We start from the raw sequence: 22190 nt of genomic DNA, 5'->3' as shown, positions 1-22190 counted from the left end.
TGGGGGGGGGGTCCTCAGACTGATAAACAGAAAACCTGTTTCTGCTTTGAAGGGATAATATCGAGCTGGTCATAAAGCTTTTGCTGCTGTATTTCTTCAACCTTGTGAGTTCTTATCAGCCGTGAGATCCTGCATGGATCCAAACGTGGATGAGTCTAAACAACATGCCGTCTTTCATCGTATCTCATCTGCTACAGAAGCAAAACAAAAGAGCATTTAGGTTCAAAGAGCTTGTTAGAGGCGATCCGAGTGTTGCTATCAGAGCAAATACACAACACAAAATGTGTCCTGATCCTAAAAGGTTAAGCAGGGACCGACAGTCACAAAGTATGAACAAGAAAAGCAGCGTGTCTCATTAACCCGTCCAACTGGTTAACATTGTAACCGTAGTTTTCCATTGTAAACCGTTCATTGTCAAGGATGTGTGTGTGCGTGTGTGTGGGTTTGTGGGGTTGCTTCCCTGTTTGTGTAACTGAAACCACACAATGCATTTTCAGATAGTTTAGAAAGGCCTGTCACTATAACTCTCCCCTGAACAGCAACATGTCACACACAGACACACACACAGACACACACTGGCATGTACAGTACGAAATCTGAGCCCAGCACCATCAGCAGAGCAGAACATGAGGGTGTGAGCGAGGTACGCTTTGGTGCCATCAGTGACCGCCTGTCTCATCTTATCGCAGCAGGAGAAACCTTTTCCACGCTCCCGATAGAGAAGTGACGGGAAAACTAAAGACAGAGAGGCACCAAAAAATCTGGATGAAGTTGGCATTTCTGGTGTTTGGTTTTGGTAAACCACAGTTTGATCCAGTTTATTTGTAGAAGGAAGGTTAAATCGTCACTTAGCTATGTCAAAAATGTCTTCAAAGGGAACTCGTGAGCTCGTGTTTCCGTGTACGGGAAGTTGTTGTGCTCAGTCCTCAGATGGTCGAGAGCTGTGATCTCTAACCTTTTCCAAATCTCAGCCCACTTAGAGATGTTGACATCCCACAATCAACCCCGTAACAAAACAGGAAACAGTTTTGTTTTTTTTTTCTGTCTGATTCGATTCAAAGTCTTTCCTTTTCACTCCTTCCTTGTCATTTTCACTTTCTTTCGCTCTTTTTCTTTTTTTTTTTTTCTTTTGCCCTGAAAGTTTCAGCACCAACACGGATGACACGGAAGTTCACCATCACAGACTTCAATATGAGAGAAAGCGCAGTAACATTACTTTGCATTAAAAAAGTATTTCAAACATTACTTAAATTCGCAGTTTGCAGTTCAAGTGGAGCCTCGGATAAACGACCTCCCATGAAAGCACCAACGGTTACTCCTGGATCATCACAGAGCTGCAGAGCCGGATCAACATTCATCTCCCTCTTAAACTACTTTCTGGAAGTTTCATGGCACTTTTAACAAAAACGAAAAATGGCTTTCTGCCTAAAAAAAATTTGCCACCCAGCTACCGTGCTAATTCAGAGCTATAAAGAGGCGCGGTTTCCATGGTGACGGCCAGTGACACAGCATCAAATCACAAAAAAAAAAAAAGAAAAATTTGTCACATCCTTTGCTGTTTTCTGACATTTGACCGCAAGTGATGGAAAATTAGTATTTATTTATATTTTATATATTTTATATTTATTTATATTACCTGTAACTTTACTGTTGTTCTGCTGTTTCTGTTTGGTCACCAGCCAACAACAACATCACTGAGGATAATAATGTAGTTGATTTTTTTTTTTTTTTGGACTGGACTCACCGGCTTCTCAGGACTGCCACACAGTTACAGTTTTTATCAGCCAATGTGCTGGAAAAGCTTCATTCCTTCGCCAGTTTCCCTGTTCCTTTTTCCTCAGTTTAACTTTTTTTTTTCAGAGCTTTTCTATTCTAAACACACATCTTTTATATAAATAGGGAGAATTAGAAGCTGATTGCTAATGCCCAATATCTTGATTTGTTAAAACTGTAAAAGACAAAAAAAAAAAAAAAAAGATCCCCAAGTCAATTCTTGCCAACAATTTCACTCTCAGTGATAAATAAATAAATAAATAAATAGATTGTTGGGGCCACATTTTGAAATCTAAATATTGTAGGAGCAATTCTACAATAGTCTTAAAAGAAAAGGTAAATACTTGCCATTTGCACAACTGGAGGACATTTTCAAAGTTGTTCACCTTCGTCTGGATGCATCTAAAAAAGGGTAAAGCGTCACTGATCGTTTTTGTGGAAGTTTAATGACTTCCTTTGCAAGAAACTCCTGACCAGGTCACTGATGTTCAGCCCAAGAGGTCGTCGATTGAGGTCATTAATTATTCGTGTGTGCTTGAATGAATCCACCCAGGAAATAAACTGCTATTTAACAGTACTGTTTATACGCAGTCCACAACGACACCCCTCGATAATATTGCTTCACATTTATCCACCTCCATATTCAGAATTCAGTGTGCTGTAGTTCAACCATCAGTTAAAACCCAGAAGACATCAGCAAATGAGCGTCATCTTGCTATCCAGTGCAGCGAGATCAGTCATTATAGCTTCATGAAAAACAGTATGTCTCAACCGTGACCCGCGCCGTCACCATCAACCCCCCCTACACCACCATCACCACCAAACACACACACACACACACGCTGAGTCGGCCGAAAGATGCTTGAAGATAAAAGCGAGTGGACCCGTCAGCCGTATGTACAGAGCCTGGAGATCTGAAAGGAGAAAAGCCATGAAAAATGGATGAGAGAAGAAATCCACTTCACCTCCCCCCTGGAGGCTTGCAAACCCCCACAGCGCTCCCGCTCATAATCCCCTCTCCTCCTGCACACACACTCCTCTCTCTGCGCCTCACACACACATGCATGTGGCGTATGCAAACAGGAAGACAAGGTAGGCACACACCACCCGAGGGCCTTCGGTCCACGGTATATCCAAGAGATATCAGATTAGCATCAGTCTTTCATGGCACGTTAGATATCGTCCGTGGCTAATGTGAAAAGGCAGAGCTTCACAAGACTGTCCAAAAAATACATTTTAATTTGCCAGCGTTTGCTGTAGCTGCATACATTTTCGGGTTTAGGATGATTAATTTCTCATATAGAAAGAAAAATGTACCCAGGTTCCCCCGGTGGAACACTCAGGCTTAGAGAAGCTTAACAAATGTCATTATCCGTTGTTTCAATGGAGAGGCTCTTATTAGAGAACCATTACGGTCTAAATGCTTGTTGTGCCTCAACGTGTTTTCACCTCAACGTGAAAACACAGAGGAAAAATAAAATAAAAGAGTCAACACAAAAACAGATTTTTACTATCAGGCGGACCAAGACGGACCGGATCGGCCGTTTTAGCATTTCTGTGTCGCTAACTAATTAGCACTAAATACAACGCACAGCTGGCGCTGAAGGGAAACGCATTAGAAAAGCTAGAAATACAGAAAAAGGTCTGATAAATGCCTTTTCAGAAACATTTTGATGCGGTGAGGTTCATCCTCTGGACACCATGAATGTGTGTACAAGATTTAATGCCAATCCTTTACAAAAGGTTTGAAGACATCTCAGCCAGGGCCAAAGTGGTGGACTGACCGACTGACCAACATTACTGTTCCTGGAGGCACCATGCTAGAGTGGCCCAAAACTCGTGTCTGACCCACAAACACACACACACAGACACACATAATATATATATACTCTTACACATTGTTCCTTCACCACCTGAGGCCCTTTACAAGGTGCGATCCAACTTAGGGCACTCACATGTACTCATGACAGCGTGTGAAATGTTCCAGCCGAAGCAGTTGCAGCGGCTCAGGCTATCGGCCGCCTCCTTCAGGGCCTATCTGACGGGCTGGCAGTCGCCTGATGGGAAGGAGACAGAGACATGAAGACAGGCTGGGGGGGCTGAGGGGAGCTGCTGCTGTCAAACACACTTTGATTGGCAGCGTCTCTCTCTTGTTGTTCTTGGCACGCAGCGAGCGAGGTGTCTCCTGCTGGCGTGTTAAACTTCTCTTACACCTCGGCAGGATGCTGAAGGAAAAAAAATCGGTTATATATTATCTTATATATTCCTGCCCAACTTTCTATTTCAGTTTAAAGATGTTTACAGGAGCAAAATACAACCGGAGGTGAGATGAATTCGTGTTTTTCCTCTGATGATGTTAAAGCACACTTTTTATTAACTGTTATCAAACAAAACCTGTTATCATAGAAATGAAAAATACTTTTTTACGTTTTACAAAAGCTTAAAGTTTCTGTACTTTGAAACAAATACTTCTTCTACTCGGCTCCTGATTTTACTTTTTAATGCAGCTTCTGTATTTCCATGAAGTTGTGTGAGGGCTGGCTAATGCCCACGTCCAGATCTGGCCAGTGTTCATAATTTATGGGGTCTCTGTCCAGAAATATTTAGTCAAAGTATGTTGGCTCAATAGCTCATCGAGCTCTGGCGCAGATGTGGACGAAGGTTAGATCCAAGGATCAGAGAAAGCTGAGCGGTAGGCAGACATTACTTTTCAAGAGCTGCAGTACAGTTCTGTAAACTTCCACTAAAACGAGAATGTCAGAATGAAGATGACTGGAGTGACGTGAGCGACGGTTTAATATAGACACGCTGCACGTTGTGTGTCAGACAGACACAACAAACTGTGTTTCTCTGGGAAGCCTCAAGAAAAAAAAAAAAATGCTGCATTGAGTCTTACATTTATACCAAATGTGACACACATTTCAGATTTAAGGTGGACACAGACGGTAGAGGGCGCTCTGACCTGCTGCAAAGATCCGGGTGAAGTGCGGACAGCCTCGGCTGGTGGATCAATGGGAGCCTCGATGGTGGGGGGGGCACTTTTTTATTTTATTTTATTTATTTATTTATTTATTTTTACTTTTAACAGCCAGTAATTCTGCAAACAAACAAACAAATCAATAAACACAAACTTCAAATGCATTCATATTATTCTAAAATGTCATCACAGCATCGACAATGAGCCCAAACTAAATCTAGTTTTAACCATAAAAAATACAGATGAATAATGTAAATTAAAAATATAATGTATTGATTGAAATAGAACACATTGGTAGGATCCTAAAGTCGGTGTCCCATGTCTCCTGATAATTTCATGTAAAGCATGATTACATTATCAGGAATTAGTCCGCTTTAACCACAAAGATGTGCTGTTGTATTTCTTTTTCCTTTTTTTTTTATTTGACTTTTTCTGACAAATCCTACTTATATCCAAAAAAAAAAAAAAACCACAACCAAAAAAAAAAATAATTCCTCATAACTCCAACCACCAAATTACTAATTAAAGTAATGCTGTTTATCCAGAGATGAAGAACAGAATAAATATATATATATTTTGGAGGAGGAGGAGGAGGGTTGGTGGGGTTATTATACTATTGTCCGCCCCTTAATCCGGTTGGCTCACAGACTGCCCGCAGGCCAATTTGTAAGTGGTTTGCGTAGCTGCCAATCAAAGCAGACATCCTCTCCTCAGGCTGTGGCTACGAAACATCTCAGTTGCTGTGTGGAGAGATTTGACGGAGGGATCCTCCGGTGCATGGACCGTCTCTGCGCTGCAATCCGCCTGCTCTCTCTCTCTCTCTCTATCTCTCCACACACACTGACACACACACACACACACACACACACACCACGCCACGCCACGCCACGCACGCACACGCATGTAACGCCTCGGTGAAATCTGGACGCGGACGGCGGAGAAAAGACGCATGTGATTATTTTATTTTTGCATGTCAGGAGAGGAGGAACTAGTCGCCGGCTCCGCGGCTGTTTGTCTTTTCCTATCGTCCCCCCCCTCCTCCTCTTCTCCTCTCCTCCCTCCTTCCCTCTCTCTCTCTCTCTCTCTCTCTCCTCTATGTCTCTCTAATTAATCGGAGGCATGTGGAATCGCACCAGGATTAGGAATTGCTTCCCAATAGTGTGCCTGCTGTTGACGTTATGGACGGAGGTAAGAAGGCTGATATTTCTAAATTAAAAAAAAAAATGCACCACATGAATAAATTCAGTTTTTTTTTTTTTATTTTATTTGTATTTATTTTTTTCTTATGATAGTGAAAAGTTGGTGGGCGTGGGCGGCTCCATTTGCTCTCTGGCTCCGCAGACTCGCAGCACATTAATCGATAATTGAATTACGTAGCCGTCAGTTGTGGAGCATGTGATCATGTTACCATGACAAGGTTTGAAGTGTGAGCAATTACTGTCCATTTTGACTACAACCCTTTCTTTAAAAGCCCCCCAAACAGCCCACATATACACACATTATTTCTCTCTCCCGAGGGGAGAGGGGGGGGGGGGTTAAAAATGACGCCCGAACCAAACCCAAAGTTGGAAGTTGCATTGGATCCAGTTCAATGGCTCCTTAATTTGCTCGCCCTCAAAGTGTGGGCTGGTCACGTGCTTCATTCATGATGCATAAATAAATAAATAAATAAATAAATAACATTTGTGGCACATCCATCCCGCCTGCGTTCTCCTCTGTAACGCTTTTTACTTGAGACTTGTGCCACTTGGCCACCTTTACGCACGGCTTTGGTTCTCTGTGCAGCCAGTTTTCACTGATTTTATTTTTCTTTTTTTTTTTTTTTAGGGGGTTGGGGTGTCTGTTTGTAATTCAGTTGTTTTCTTTGTTTTTGTTTGTTTGTTTGTTTGTTTTTTTAAACCTCTTGTTTCCAGGTGTCCCAGTCAACCGGCTATTTCGAGCTGCAGCTGATCTCCGTGGAAAATGTAAACGGCGAGCTGGCGAGCGGGGAGTGCTGCGACGGCTCCCGGAGCCCGCAGGACCTGCGCTGCCCCCGGGACGAGTGCGACACCTACTTCCGAGTGTGCCTGAAGGAGTACCAGACCGAGGTGGCCACCTCCGGGCCCTGCACCTTTGGATCCGGATCTACGCAAGTTCTCGGTGGAAATATGTTGTCTTTTAAAAGCGCGAAGAGCCATCCCAATAAAATCGACGAGGCTGGCAAGATCTTGATCCCCTTCCAGTTTGCGTGGCCGGTGAGTGTGATTTTTTTCTTTCTTTCTTTCAGTCCAAGTGTTTGTACTCTGGTCTTCTCTGCCTTTAAAATTGGAGCAGTTTAATGTTCACTTTTTGGCTGGGATTTGTCACACAGACATGAAAGAATGAATAAATGAATGAATGAATGAATGAATGCATCCGGTTCACTACAACACCTGTGATTGGGATAAAAGTGAACCCTTTCAAAATAAGGTTAATGAGTTCCTCAGTTTTGAAACGTAGCTAAATGTGATTGGAGAATCTGGAATTGGCCTGAAAACCGATGAAGCATTTTGAAATACTGCAGGTGACTCTGATTTCTTCTTTTAACCTGCAGAGGCTCCACCAGTTTTTATCCAAACAGACTGCCCCCCCCCCCTCGGGTGAAGGCCTCAGGTGCCCTCGCTGAGAAGACAGACCTCATTAAAGCAGCATCCTCTCCTTTTGAGAATTGACACATATCACAGCTAAACGATTGCGTGCTTCCCGAGGATCGGGTTGCAGCTACAGTGGTTCAGTGTCATCTGGGTCATCTTTTAAAGTTGCCCTGATATACGACGGCTGGCTTTGTTCCAATCTGCCCAGCTTGCACCTGCCAGGGCCATGATAGGGTAATTAGACTGGGGGAAATGCTTTGATATGGGGGGGGGTCTAAAACTGTAGGAGTGTAGAAATGGTCACACCAAACAGGTTCACTTCATCCAAATATGGCCATTGGCAGATTCAGGAGAAGAAATTTCTTGCAGTGCAGTCCATGAAAATAGGAGTGCTGTTGGATGGTCGTGTAAAATACTATGAAAGCGCAGAAAGTTGATTCGGCCTGGAAAACGGGGTTTTCATTTTGAACTCCTACAGATTGGAGACAAATGACGTGTGCTGTGTTAGCGGTCGCAGCCTGGTTGTTGGACGGGGGCTCCGATTCATTCTCTATTATAATGATGAATGAGCGACATTATTCTGCGAGTGTGAAAGATGTGCTGAGCTGAAGTGAACGACGCCTCGGGGCAGCGTGGCGCTGGTGGCTGGTTTTTACACCTCTCGTCCTCCCCCTCCTCCTCCTCCTCCTGCTGTGGGTGCCAGGTGGCCCCCGGTGGCCCCTCCAGGGCAATTAAGCTTGTTGGACTGCAGATGAGTGATATCTGATGGATTAGGGCGCGTGAATAAGTTGTGCAGGCGGGACAAATATGCTAAACACACCGCTTTCGCATGGATGCTCTTGTTGTTTTGGTGACATCCAGCTCTTGGTCAGGTTTTGTGGTGAGATGGAAGGACCTGGACTATAATATGAATCAGACTGCTTTCATTTTAATACATGGATTTCTTTTTTTTTAATATAAATAGTCTCTTTTGAACTGTTAGGATATTTTTCCCCTGAGCTGTTTTTTCTTTGTCTTCTGCGACAGTTTACTGAGTATCTAAGCTAAGCTGCTTTATTGGAACCTGAGTGGTAGAAAAATTTGAAGATAAAGACCAAATTGCTGAAATGAGGCGACGCCAGGTTTCCACAGTAGCTCCGTCCTGATAACTGATGGTGTTTCCAGTCCGCTGTGTTGGATTCAGGATTCGTCTTTGTTGTACTTAGCGACTTCAGGGTTTCCTGCAGCTGTGTATTGCTTCAAGTCAATTATAAACCACCTTTGCTAACGTTTTCGAGCTTCAGGCTGTTTCCACCATCAGGTGGGCCGGCGGTTTGGGGAAACGTTTGTCACCTGAGCAAATAAATCATCTGTGGAGATCCCGGTGTATATATATATTTTTTTAAGTTGTATGTACAGAAAACATCAGCATCTAATATTTACCAGCACTGACTGTTTGGAGTAGCCGGAGTCTCTTATTTCAAGCACTGACTGACACCTCGAGGCAGAGGTGAAGAGGGCCTTTCTGGTGTGTTGTCTTGCTGTGAAGTGGCCCGGGCTGATAACAGTGCACTATTCCAGTGCCAGATGTCACAAACAAGCCTGCGGGGTCAGCGGCCGTGGCGTTGTCACTTTCCTCGCTGAAGAAACAAAGATGCAGTGTGCTATTGGCTGGGTCATCTGGCCAACTGCCCTCTTTAAGCCCCATGAAAGCCAGCGAGGGCCGGGGCTCTTCTGTCGTCCCCGACCCAGCCTCTGAAACAAAACGAAAATGAAAGTCTTGGAATTATTCAGAAAAATGGATCCCTTATCATTTGGTAGGTCATCGGAAGTAGAAGGAAAATCTGCACGATGAATGTGCCGCTCAGTCATATCTGAGTAGTCTACTTCTGAAGAAGCAGACATCTTGGCTGTGCAACTGCGTACAAGCCTAGTCAGGTTGGGCATCAAGGAGAGATCTCTTTTCAGACTTAATTTTACTGGAATGTCTTCAAATAGTCAGAATTATAGCTGGCATCATCAGAGCACTTCTGAGTTATGATCATTCCTTTGTGGATGCCTTCAATTGGCAGCACAGCCGCTCTGTAACGATGAATACCATCCGTGCATTTCTGGGAATGCCTGCTGCTTCTGTGAAGAGACAGTGAGTCCAGTTATCACACCATTGTGATGCAGTCGCTAATGGCTCATTTTACTCAGATTGCATGATGCTTATCCTTCCTTTGGAAATCTGCCGCGCTTAAACTTGCCAACGTGCCAGTAAAGACACGACTACTGATGCTGCTGCCACTTCTGAGCTCGGCCTACTCTGTTTTTCTCTGCGGCTCTGAATTTACAGTAAATCTTCACTGCTGCCTCTTTCTCTCCTCACGGGGGTTTTTAGTCTATTATTAAGTTGTCATCGATATTGTAATCCAAACTTTGCAGAGAGAAATACATGTGAATTTTATTTTAATGGCTTAGTTGCACATCCAGTGGTCACATGGCAGCTTCACCTTTTTTCTCTATTTTTGGTCTCTACCAACTCCTAGTGTTTGACTATTAAAAGCTAAATTCTCCACCTCAGTTGTTTACTGTTTGATGGCAGTAGTTTGCATTTGGTTCTACAAAAAATGGCTACCTGCTAATGAAACTGAGACTCATGAGAACGAACCGAATCAGACGGCGAGGTGACGTCTCTATGAAGTAGGTGTAGATTTGATGTAGATTTGTTATTGGGAGTAACTTTGTTCTCTTTATTGTTACGATTTAATGGGGAGGAAAAAAATTATTCCAGATGCTTAAAGAAATTCAGATTATGTTTGTCAAACACTGACGGGCAGCTGACCAAGTTAAGATCTCGTTTGGCCCATTTTGATTGTGTTTCCATTTTGTTGGTTCGTGCTGTGTGTGCACTTCAGGAGAGGAGAAGAGAGACACGTCTCACTTCCATTTAATCACTAATGAAATTGCTGGTGGAATTTCTCTGCCTTTCTCTCTCTCTCTCCCTCTCTCTCCCTCTCTCTCTCTCTCTCTCTCTCTCTCTCTCGCTGCTTTGCCTCCAGCTACATCAGCCGGATGTCCGTCTGATGCGAGCCGGCCTGTAACTGTATCTGCTTTCAGCTTGGATATCTATCAGACGTCCGTTTTCACTCAACTACTAAATGGATGCATGCTGTTAGCCAGACCTGTGGATGAGCTGCATCAGTCACCGGTTGCGTGAAGTCGCTTGTTATATCTTTTTGATACACAGTGAAAACAACTCTAACACATCCCTGCAAAATGAAGCCTCTCCGTCGATAAAGTGTTTGTGTTCTGGATCTCGAACACTCCTTTTGCCTGCGGTCATTCTCACAAGACAGATCATCTCAAAAGCTTTAGACATCATGCTAATCTGCTCAGACCTGCTGAAAGTTGTTTTTCCTGGAACAAGCTCAAACTATCTGAATGGCGTTGGCTCGCACCGCTGGCCACGTGCACATTAAGCGCACACAAGTGTTGCTATGATAACATTTTATTATTTTTTTATTTTGTGTTACTCTCAAGTACTGACGTGCACCTCCTTTTCTTTTTGAGTGCAATGTCAACAAAAAGCTGCATCAAGTATTTCTTTCTTATTCAGCAAAGGTCAGGTCTGACCTTCCACTTTGACAGTCTTTCATTGTTTGTTCTTTCTTTAGTTAATTTACGCACTGAAACAACAACAGATCCTGGATTCCTAAGTAGCATCTGAATGAAACCAACCATGACTGGGCTGTGTGGCTGAGCTCAAAATGAATTTGTCTAACCAACATATTGTTTGACATTTGAAGATTGAGGTATTTCTAGCTGCCACACCTGGAGGTGAGTCTAAAAGCCAGCAGTCATCGCGTCTTCCTGACTGTGCTGCTCACTTCCTCCCTGATACATCTGTTTTTACACAATGAATCACATCACGCGTCACGCTTTGTCCACAAGCCAATAATGGCTTTGACACCAATCTGCACACAGCAAATATTTGTGTAAATATTAACTGGAGGGCAAGAGGGAGGAATTAAAATCGCATGCATCACAACGTCCGAAAGAGTCGGCTGCTGTTTGACAGTTAAACGGTAAGTTAGGAGTGTTTACTCCAAACCTTTTATCAAAGAGGAAGTCTCACTGAGATTGGGTGACTAATTCTGGACAGTCATCTGCCTTGAAAGGACAAGTCACATAAAGCAAAATGTAAAAAAAACCCCAAAACATCAGAATAAATTTATTTTAGTGCGGTTATCTTCCATGCTGATGAGAGAAGATCTGAGCTTCAGGAGACGGCAGAGAAATCAGGAGTGGGACAGTCGGATACGGAGAGGAGAGGCAGAGGCTGATCCCTGAGGGTTTCTGTCGTCCCCTCCCCGTCCTTAAAGCAGGAGCTGTATTTTGGATGCACTCTCGGGCCGACCGAGGCTGCCATGGTTAGCCACACCTGATATGGAGCTGGTCAGAGCTGTTGCTAGGAGATGGTCACATAGGCCTCCAGTAAACAATTATCCTCCATCTCCATCCTCCCTCCCCCTCCGGTCCCAGGGCTGCAGCGTGGAAAGTAGGTCTCACCTGTGATTCAGCTCAGCTCTGTATTGATTATGCAATTAGCCACTCAGCCCTGAACTCCCCACGGTGAAATTTTCTAACAGCTCCCCCCATTCTGGAAGTGGAGCACAATGTCCGATCTTATCTTATTTAATTTTCTCTGTTTGCGTATTTCCAGGCTGCAATTGCTCTGTGAAAGATGATGTAAGTGCAGAGTTTCACAGCTTTGTCTCTCTATGTGTTGCAGAGAGGGTTTGCTGTGAAGTTGGCATCCCTCTCTCTGGTGGCGCGAGCTCTTGGAGAAGATCCGTTTGCTGCAACAGTAAAAATGAGTACATGGTGCTTTTGTGCTGGTTTCTAAGTGGCTCTCTGGCTCTTTAGGTTACGTTCTGCATACGATGCGTGTCTCTTGCTAAATGTTTGAACAGCTAAAGCTGAGGCTTTCTGAAACACTGTTAGTTTTAGCGTCGGACAGCTGATTTCTGATTGGCTCTACCAGGTGCCACAGACCTCGTTGTGCTTGTGTGAATGTTTGAATATCAGGTGTCACTGTATGGTGACTGTTTCTGATTTGTCGATGAGACTCTGATTTAAATAAAATGTTTGCATTGCGGACTTGGACCTTTAGAGTTGAGAGGAGGATGTCTGTGTTCTTGGTGAGCAGGAAAAACTCCTGAGGTTCGGAGTGCAACAGTCAAAATCACAGACATCACCACGGACTGTATTTTGAAGAATTGGAGTTGTTGATGCACCAGGTGATGAATAGCTAACCTTGAAATTTCACAAGATGTCATCGGGAGATTCCTTTCATTGTACATGCAGCCCAGTTTTACAAAGAAGGGCCTGCTTTTGCAGCCATTTTTCTTTGTTTGTATTTTTATTTTTATTCATTTCTTTACTGTCCCATTTAATCAAAATGCCAGACGGATCCTGCATCACTTAGCTGTGGTGTCTGATCATAATGCCTCATCACTAACGAGATGATTTCAACATCCGTGTGACAAAAATCTGAATTCATCGCATTGCTGAATAAGATTATTCCACAATTTTAATCTCTAATTCCATTTTAAAATATAATTGTCCTGCATTGTAGCTTTCTTCTAATTGAGAGTGCTTGTTATGGCTCGGTGTCTTGAAATAAGCTTTTCATTGAATGCAGTCTTATTGAATTATTCACTCTCTGGCACAGTTGAGGACATTTTGGCCTCTGATCTCAAATCAGACTTCCTGATTTTCTCCTGTAAAAGGAACGGGCTGAAATTTGTAGTGAAATTTACTTATGAATTAAACTCAAACGAGAACGTTGGTCATGAAAAACAACGAGCTGTTGACTGAACCAGGTCGTTTTCCTCTTTCTCTGTTGGGTTGAAGTAGAAGCAGTAATGAACATGCCCTTCCCCTCCACACGCTGCACATCTTTATCTTGTGTACTGTTGCCCATTGCCTGACAGACGTCCGTGTGGTTGGTTCGCTCATTAACAAAGATGCAGTGTGCCGTTGACTGCGGTATCTGGACAGCTGCCCCGTGGAAATCCATGTAGACTGAGCTCTGTCATCACCATCTGACTTGACTCCATTCTTAATATTAAAAGCTTTTGTGTTTTGGTGTCGGGAGAGGACGCAACAGGGATTTCCGCTGAGAACACTTTTTGTTCGTTCTGTGATTTCACATTTGGCAGGCGGGCCGCAGCAGCTTTCAGGGGCCATCGCTATTTGTCTTGTGACATGTGTTAACTTGAATCCTGATTTGGGTTGAGTTTTTTTTTTTTTTTTTTTTTTGGGGGGGGGGGGGGGCTGGGCAGTGTTAAGGAGGTGTCTCAGCTCTTGCTTGGAGAAGCTTCAGTGCTCGTGAATGTTCAGATTCAGACTTTTCTTCTAATTGTGGTAATATTTCTGTCTGGGCCAAAGTGCCCCAGTTTCCCTCAGGTACTGTCCTCCTCACCTACTTAACAAACGGAGCTGTTAGTCCAAATTGCATCTCAAAGTTCATTTAAATCAACAGTTGTTTTTAGGATTAGATGTTACATCATCGGACTGATTGTCTCACCTCATCAACCAGTCGTGTCATTGTGAGGGTAAGGTGCTGATGAGGATGGTGCTTGTTGGAACACGTAACCCACTTTGGTCTGTTGCAACACAACAATCATGACATGAGTGCCTGATTTTAGAGGTTTGCCACTGTAAGAAAGTGATTTTTGTGTAGCTCTCAGCACATTTTCACAGATGCAGTCTCTCCAGTCAGACAGTTGGTGTTTGTCCAAGGCGATGCCTCCATCACAATAACTAGCAGCTTGTCAGCTTGTCGTTAAGATGCTGCCGACTGTGCTTTGTGATGCTGTATATCCGACTAAAAAGTTGCTGACATATTTCCTTTTTTATACAAAAAGAGAAAATTGACCTGAATCTGCCTGTGATGTTGACTGTTGTGCGTTGCGAAGAGAACAGCGTGTCTTGTGCACTCCAGCAAAAACAGAGAGCGTGTTATGATGTTGCTGTATTCCTGTGGGTGCAGCCATGGGCGTTTTAGAGACACCTGACTGTGTTGCCTCTCTTGAGTCTGAACTCGGGCGAGTGTTTTTCTGATGACAACAGGCTAGAATATTTATTTTTTTATTTTTATTCTTTATTTATTTCTTACATTGCATCTTTTTCTTTTTTTTATGATACCAGACTGCTGTGAGACTGGGGAAGGTTTAGCATAATGCTGATGTCTCCAGTTCCAGCACTAGTGCACCGTGACGTGTATATTTAATCGGTAAACTGAGGCAGCCTCCAAAGCTTAATGTTGGCTGGGGAGTAAATCTGCTTGCAACAGAACTAAAGATGGGTGGATGTCACAGAAAACGCACAACCTGCTCTAATTTAAGAGGCAGAATTTTAACATATTTGCTAAAATAATGCATATTGGCTGCTCTTTGCTATAGTTTCTGTGTTGTTTAGGAAGCAGACGAAACAGAATACCGGCCTCCAAGAGAGGCTTTCTCAAGTTTGAGCTTGTGCGTCGGTTTGTGTCGCAGTGTCGATTTGTCTCTTTAAACCGGCTGTATGTGTTGCGTTGCTGTGGCCCGCTGCGTCCCCTGCCTCTTGTTAAATGGATGGTGTGCAGGTGCTGGAGGCTCCTTGTGGGGGTAATTAAAGCATGTCATTGCACGGGCAGTTAAAGTGTCACCGCACCGTTGAACCTGTTTGAAATGATAATGGCCTCGGCTAGAGGCGGTGCTGTATTGCTCTGCAGTCAGGCGCCCTGTTGCTTTGAATCAGGAATTAGCCTGTTAATGTTTCTGAAGCGGGTCTATTGCGGCAATCGCTCCTGGACATCTTAAGGCAAATTAACACCCGACTAAGTCATTGACAAATATCTGAGAGTCCACGAGAACGGAGCGTCGCCCTTTAATGTTGTCTGTCAGCGCACAGGATGATATAATGTGTGTGTGTAAAAGGTTTTAAGGCGCTTTATCGTTGTTGACCAACCTTATCAGGTTCTCAGAATATGCATAAAATTGCATAATACATTTTCATTTAACTTTGTTTAATGATGCTGGAAATGAAGTTCAGTCCAGCTTTGTCTGTTACCACCAAACGGTGAACGACACAATGCCAACTCTGACAGCTCTCTGCTTTGCATGTGGAGTAATTTAGTCTTTCTATGCAAATGTGCGTGTGTTTGTGTTTGTTTTTGTGTGTTGCGTAGTCTTGGATCATGCTGGTTAATTAGCACAAGGAGGGGAAGGGGTTTGTTGAATTGGAGGTGCATGGGTAATGACCCTGTTGGCATAGTAGCAGCGTGCTCAATGGGCCGTGTGTGTGTGCGTGTGTGCGCACAGCCGATACACACCAGCCAGCCAGCCAAATGCCTTGCCTTCAGTGTGACATCTCTTGGCACACGGCTCTGGCAAACAGCTTGTGTGCAGAACCTCTCGCTCTCCACCCAGCAGAGATATGCCTGTAACCTGCCACCACGGCCACACCGGAGTGTAGATGAACATTGTGTTGTAACGACGCGAGCCGCAGGCCAGCGGCGCTTAAAACCGTCTGCAGAGGTTTGTTAACACGGCGGCACTAGCCGATGTGTTTAGTTTGGTGCATACCTGCGAGCCACTGTTTGTTTGGCTGGAGGCAGCCTTCTCTCACTGAACTGCTGAAATGAATCATTTGGTTTATCCGTAAAGGATAAATACACGTGTACTGTCGCACACTCCTGGATGATGGGATGTGTGTTTTTTTTTTTTTTTTTTTTTTTTTTTTTAAGTTCAAGTCAAATATTTGAGCGATATTTTTGGAATAATACTGACGTGAGGGGAAAAAAATCAGCGAACCCGGCCTTGCTGAGTGTCAGGAAGGGTCAAAACCATCAAACTTGTATCTGTCTGCCAACACCACCGCCACATTTTGCAGAGGATTTTGCCACCGGAGGTCTTTGATCCTCGCCTCTGAACAGATTGAGGGGCTCGACCAGGAGAGATTTAAGCCACTCCCCAGGCTGAAGGACCGGGAAGCTGGTCCAGTTCACCTCCACTTTTTAGCCTGAAACCGCTCAGAGCTTCTCGGCCGTCGAAACCTTTCTGCGCCTTTTGTTCTCTTTGAGGGAGTTTAGGTTTTGTGACATTCAGCCTGTTCCTGGTCTTATTCATTAATAATCCTCGGGATCATTAGGAGTTAATGGTAGCTAATTATTTCACTTCCACTTAGCCTTAATGACTAATTCAGATAAAAGATGCCATTGGACATGTCACATTTGATTAACTAATTCATTTTATGGGTATATCTTTCATTTTATTTTCCCTCCTACCAAGACAGTTATCCATTAATCCCCATTCATTTTACCGCTCATAGCAGCTCGGTGTCTGAAGGAGGTGGATGCCTTTGTACCCGACGGCCTGTCCTCTTCAGCAGAGACGGCACAGCTTGATTCCCTCTCTGGTATAGCGTAGACCCAGCCCTAGTAAAACCAAAAGCTGGGATTGACATCACAGATTAATGAAGATTACATGCAATGATTACTGGCCACGGGATGAAGCGTGATGACCTCATGTCCCATCAGAAGGCAATAAATCAGGAGATGTCAGGGGGAGATCCCTGCGGAGGAGCTGGGAACGGGGAGGTGGACATTCAGGTCACCTCTCAGTGACGTGGGAAACAAATGGCTGGAGTTTACTCACACGGTTTTCATCATTTTAGGGCATCCAAAAAAAAAAAAAAAAAAAAGCACAGCTGAAAGATCCAATTCCCAAAGTTAACAACCGAGATCCTGACTTTCCACAAGAGGTTAGCAATGAGTCGATCAAACCTGAGTCCATCAACGCATCTGCGGCCCTCCGTTGATGGCGAGCTGTTGCCAGGCTGGGATCTGACATGGGATCACACTCCAGGGCTGGATCTCACATTCTCAGTATTCTTCAAATGCAAACGTGCACATCGCCCCACATACAGAGGGCTGACCCCTCTTTTGAAAAAGAAGCGTGCAGATCCCATGCTTAGTGACCCCGACCTGCCCCGGCTTCCACTCCCCACCGCCACTTCTCCCTGTTCCCCCCGTCGCTTTTCCTTTCAATGACCACCTTCCGCTCGCTCATCCACTACTCATCTGGCGTGGGAACCTACACCTGTGGCTCTCCCCAAGGCATCGCCGCCGTCACATCCTCACAAGAATGGCTTTTTTTTTTTTTTTTTTTTTGTGATGAATGATTTGCCGACTTGGATTCAATTAGAGAGATGAGATTTGGTGCGTTTTGCACCACGTGACGTGGGGATGGCGTTGGGCGTTACATCATTTCAAGCAGACAGATTCACTGACTGCATGACAAATAAACATCCAGTTTGTTTGTTTGTTTTTCCACCATGCCCCCCTTCTTGACTTGAAAACTGGGATTTCTCTGAGTAAATCCTCTAATCCATTCAGGGTAGGGGCAGGTTGGGCAGATTTGACTGACGGAGGATTCTTCGTGTGCTCTGTAGTATCTGACGTCGTGAACTGATGGACCACGTGTGTTTTTTGGGTCACGATAAAGGTCAGGTTAATAAAGTTAGGTAGCACAGGTAGGACGCCTACGAGAACTTGCTGCCTGCTCTTTCTCCCGACTTCAGCCATGTAGCTGCTGTCTCCGGGCTCGGCAGCACACATGCTGACACTAATTGTCCTCGTGCTGACTGTGTCTCTTCGTGGACAATGGTTTTGATTGGGATGGGGGGTGAGTTACGGTGTTGGGGACAAGGGTCTTTGTTCAGTAGCCCCCCTCCCTCCTTCCCTCCCCCACTCCTCCCCCTGCCCATCCATCTATCTTGTTCCAACCATTTGGGCAGCTGTCACTTAATCCAGCTAATCACAGGCTGGGATGGTCTGTGGGAAACCAGACTAGTCCGTGGCTTTGCTCTAGGCCAGCACACACTGACTCAGGGGACTATTTAACCAAACATTTACAACATGGAAGCATGCAGGCAAGCTTTGGTGTTTGGGTAAACCCGAAAGGTGCAGGTCACAACGTGGCCACCTGTTCTCTCTTTGGTCTTGGAGATTTGTTCAGAACACTTGTGCTGCTTCACATTTTCACAGCGCAGGCAGACATCATCCTGAGATCGAGATTTCCGGTCGCTAATGCATGCGTCGCCGCTCGTAGTTCCTCTGGTGTGCGTTGGCATACGCAACACACCCACATGCCCAGACTGGGGCAGCCAGCCAACCAGCCAGCCCACCCTTTTGTGGCGGGGGGATGGTGGAAAGGTCAGAAGCCGAGCTACATATCGTGGGATGATCCACGTTCATGTCAAATAATCCATCTTTGAGGCTGCATCTGTTGTGCGTCTGCAGTTGGAAGGGTTGACGAGCAGAGCGAGCATCATGACCCGTCGACTGGCTGCCTCCACCTCTCTCCCTCACCCCTTTTCCCTCCCCTCTGCCTCAGCCATCATCTTGGCCTCCCAGGTCTTGCCGACAGCTACAGTCTCATGCAGAGCGAACACCCGTTGTCCAAACTCTGACCCGAGCCCCTTTAGCTCACCCCAGTCCTGCCATCTTCCTTCCCCTTCTCTTGTCACCCATGGTCTTCCACAATAACACTCCCTCCCCTTCCTCCCGCCACCACCCACAGCCAGACAAGCCTACTTAATCCCACAGCCCAGCAGCAACCAGCCTACCAGCTTGTTGGTCCCCCAGATCAACAACACAGACACACACAGACATTTTCCAACCACCTCCTCCCTCCCTGCGATTTCTCTCTGCCACTTCATTCAAGCAACCGCAGTTCCCGCAAATATGCGTCTGCTTTTTTTTTTTTTTTTTTTTTTAACCCCCCCCCCTCCAGACTGTCGTCCTATCTGTGACTTTACAGTAGAGGTCACAGCAGTCACACTGTGGCTACTACAACTGTCCCTGGTGATGACGTAATGAATGCTATTTAGGTCAGCTGGTTGCCTAGCAGTGTGCAGCACACCAGCTAGATTACCCCGTGATGCTGGTTAGTTTAGTTAGTTTCCATCTGTGTGTGTGTGTGTGTGTGTGTGTGTGTCAAATCAGAAGTGTTGGATTTGTGGTGGAGCTGCAAGCCACAAGAGCTTCAACAATCAGTTTATTGATTTGACTGATTGACTAGTCCAGAGGAAAATAACCAGCGGGGATTTTGATCATTTGAGTTGGTCCAAGCTTCCAGATTTGGTTCTTTATGCCCAATGAGATTTGAAATCTTGTGCTTTTAGTGGTCAACACTGAAGCACAACTTGGTGTGAAACCGGATAATCCCCTTTGCTACTGATTTACCTCGCTGTCTGACAGACAAGGACAAAGCCAGACAGTTTGTGTCACACGGCCGATGTTGGCCGAGTGATCACATCCTCTGAGGTTTTATTGGTCCTTTTGCAACATCTCTTGTTCTATTTTTGGTATATTTATATATGTGTTTTTTTTTTTTTTTAAGTGGAGTCAGTGTAAACCGTCAAGTCTGGATCTGGAAGAGACACATTGCAGAAGATCAGTAAAAATGCCCAGAACCCGCTCAGCTTAACAAAGCAAAGAGTAAAAACATCAGTATGAATTTTTTTTTTTTTTTTTTTTTTTTTTTTTTTAACCCCCCCTTTCCAATGACCTGTACCTTCAACACGACTCTCTCGACTTGCGACCTGCTCCCGTGCAGGTTTCCCTGCATCCTCTCAGACCTGCAGCTTCTTTTGGCATCTTGACTCGTTGGGTTTCATTGTCAGCGTGATGTTTCAGCGCTTCCCGGTTGCAGGGCCAAGTTACAAGCCTGCGAGACTCAGTAGAAGCAATGAAATTGATTTTCGCATCACGATGTGTGTGTCTGCTGATGCCTGTAGAGGAGATGTTTAACTACGGCTGAAAACAATCTCCCGTCCTTTATAGCACAGACATACTGCAGTAGAAATTAATTTGAAGTTGTAAGTTGTTTTTGGAATTTGCCAATTTATAAAACAGCAACTACTAAAATCTCTGCATCGTCCAGACTGATTTTGTCTTTTGTGGAAATTATATGCTTCCTGTTTGACTTTTTTCTTTTTTTTTTTTTTAAAGCACTCGTACTGAGATTCCTCCTATTCCTCACTGAATGTTTACAACTGTTGTAGGGTGAAGTTTGGCGCTTTTTGTCCAGCCGAGCTTATTTTTCACACAATTTGAGGACATGGGTTTAAGAATAAAGAGAGCGATTGTCTTGCTGCGAGCCGTTTCATGCAGTGCTGCGTTGCAGCAGCATGTTGACTCAGTTGTTTGTTCACACCATCTTACATGGCTGAAGGGTCCCAGACGCTGCAGACCGCGGCAGTGATAAACGAAGAAGCGCTTCAGTGTTCAGAATGTCCCCTGACTCTCTGCTGTCTTTGCTTTCCAGCGGACGTTCACGTTGATTGTGGAGGCCTTGGACTGGGACAACGACACGCGCAGCAGTAAGTCTGAACTTCACACCTATAATGTATAACAACACTGTGAGTGAACTGAACAGCATATTCATTAACAAATATTTGTGCACAGCAAAGTTTTTCAGTCTTACTACACATCACATGACGCTTCTGAGCCATATGTGAACTGTATTTAGAGAAATGAGCATCTTCCTAAGGATTTGTCATGAGTCTTGAGGATGTGTGTCTGCCTGTTGAGGTCTTCAGTTACACACGACTTCTGTCTTAATGTTTTATTTGGTAGCTGGAAGCTTTATTGAACTTGCTCATTAAAGCTGTGAGCAGCAGGTTGAAAAAGGTGATTTTTCTGTACATTCTTCTATAGAAGAGAAGCCTCGGCCCCTCTCAGATACAGTGGCTGCCGTACTCAGCGCTGACCAGCTGTATCCTGTTTTCCTTTGGCTATGTCCGCTGGGTGGACTCCTGTACAACCCCTTTTTCCCGTCTGAGCAGTAGCTCTGTCTGGGAGGAAGAGGACCAATTCAGGACTAAAATGACCGTGTGTTTGTGGATATGCAGCTTTGATCTGTGGGGGACGGTGCCTTTTTTATTTATTTATTTTTTTTTTCAAATGCCTTTCTGTTCATGCAGACATGAGCATGAATGGGTCTGAGCACTCTACCGTACTATCTGTTTCTCCCCCATCATCCAAAATTGTGCGGCTATTTATATGAGGTCATCACATCCTGTTTTGTCCATAACATCAAACGCATTTCCACTCGCGCATTAAGACAATGGAGAAGAAATAGAGTTTGACATCACAGCTCCTTTGATTAGACTGTTGTGCGCCTTGTGTAGTCTCCTCTTCCTCCAGCAATTGTGCACATTTACAGTAATTAGCTGTGATGTTTCTGGTTGATATGCTGCAAGTAACCCGTCCAGTTGATTTCCTGCCAGCAAGAAGCACTTAAGTCTCAGCCAAATGGCTATAAAGAAGAAAAATGTATGTGTTTTGGGTGTAAGGATGTGAGAGGTACACAAGGAACACATTTTCAGCTTATTTTGTCAGGCTCAGTTTATCAAGTTAAGGGCAGAGCTTTTCCAGTTTAGTGCCAAAATGCTGGAATTTGATAAAGGTGACCTTTTCAGGCGAGTTTGTTTTGTTCTGTGTCGAAGCTGAATTGAGCCTGCTGTTGGGCCACAGGACTCAGCTGACTTCAACCTTAATGTCACGGGTTCAAGGAACAGAAACGTCTGGAACAAATGTTCCTTTCAACCCCGGTGGAGGATGATGACCATGGAAATCTGCTGGTCGTGGCAAACTTCCGAAAAGGTCACAGTGAGCTACAGTAGTGACTGAACTGTTGACTGGCAGGTGTGTGTGTGTTGGGCAGGTCATTGTGTTCATTCTTACTCGATGCATCACAACACAAATTTTACGTTGGTAGAAATCAGCACTGGGCCAATAAGAGAGCGTT

At 44.6% G+C, this 22190-nt stretch overlaps 1 protein-coding gene across 2 annotated transcripts in view; it reads left to right on the top strand.

Moving 5' to 3' along the window:
• The first annotated feature begins 5508 nt into the window (after positions 1 to 5508).
• jag2b (jagged canonical Notch ligand 2b) overlaps positions 5509 to 22190 on the top strand; it is a 35759-nt gene continuing 19077 nt past the window's right edge. For both annotated transcript variants that reach the window (XM_029495821.1, XM_029495820.1), the window contains exons 1-3: positions 5509 to 5938; positions 6664 to 6984; positions 20706 to 20760. In XM_029495821.1, the coding sequence (XP_029351681.1) occupies positions 5870 to 5938; positions 6664 to 6984; positions 20706 to 20760 (445 nt within the window). In that variant the 5' untranslated portion in view covers positions 5509 to 5869. The remainder of the gene's footprint in view (positions 5939 to 6663; positions 6985 to 20705; positions 20761 to 22190) is intronic.

The sequence above is a fragment of the Echeneis naucrates genome, chromosome 24 (genome assembly GCF_900963305.1).
Source record: "Echeneis naucrates chromosome 24, fEcheNa1.1, whole genome shotgun sequence".
In the NCBI taxonomy this organism is placed as follows: Eukaryota; Metazoa; Chordata; class Actinopteri; order Carangiformes; family Echeneidae; genus Echeneis; species Echeneis naucrates.
This window is presented reverse-complemented; position numbering and strand designations above follow the sequence as displayed.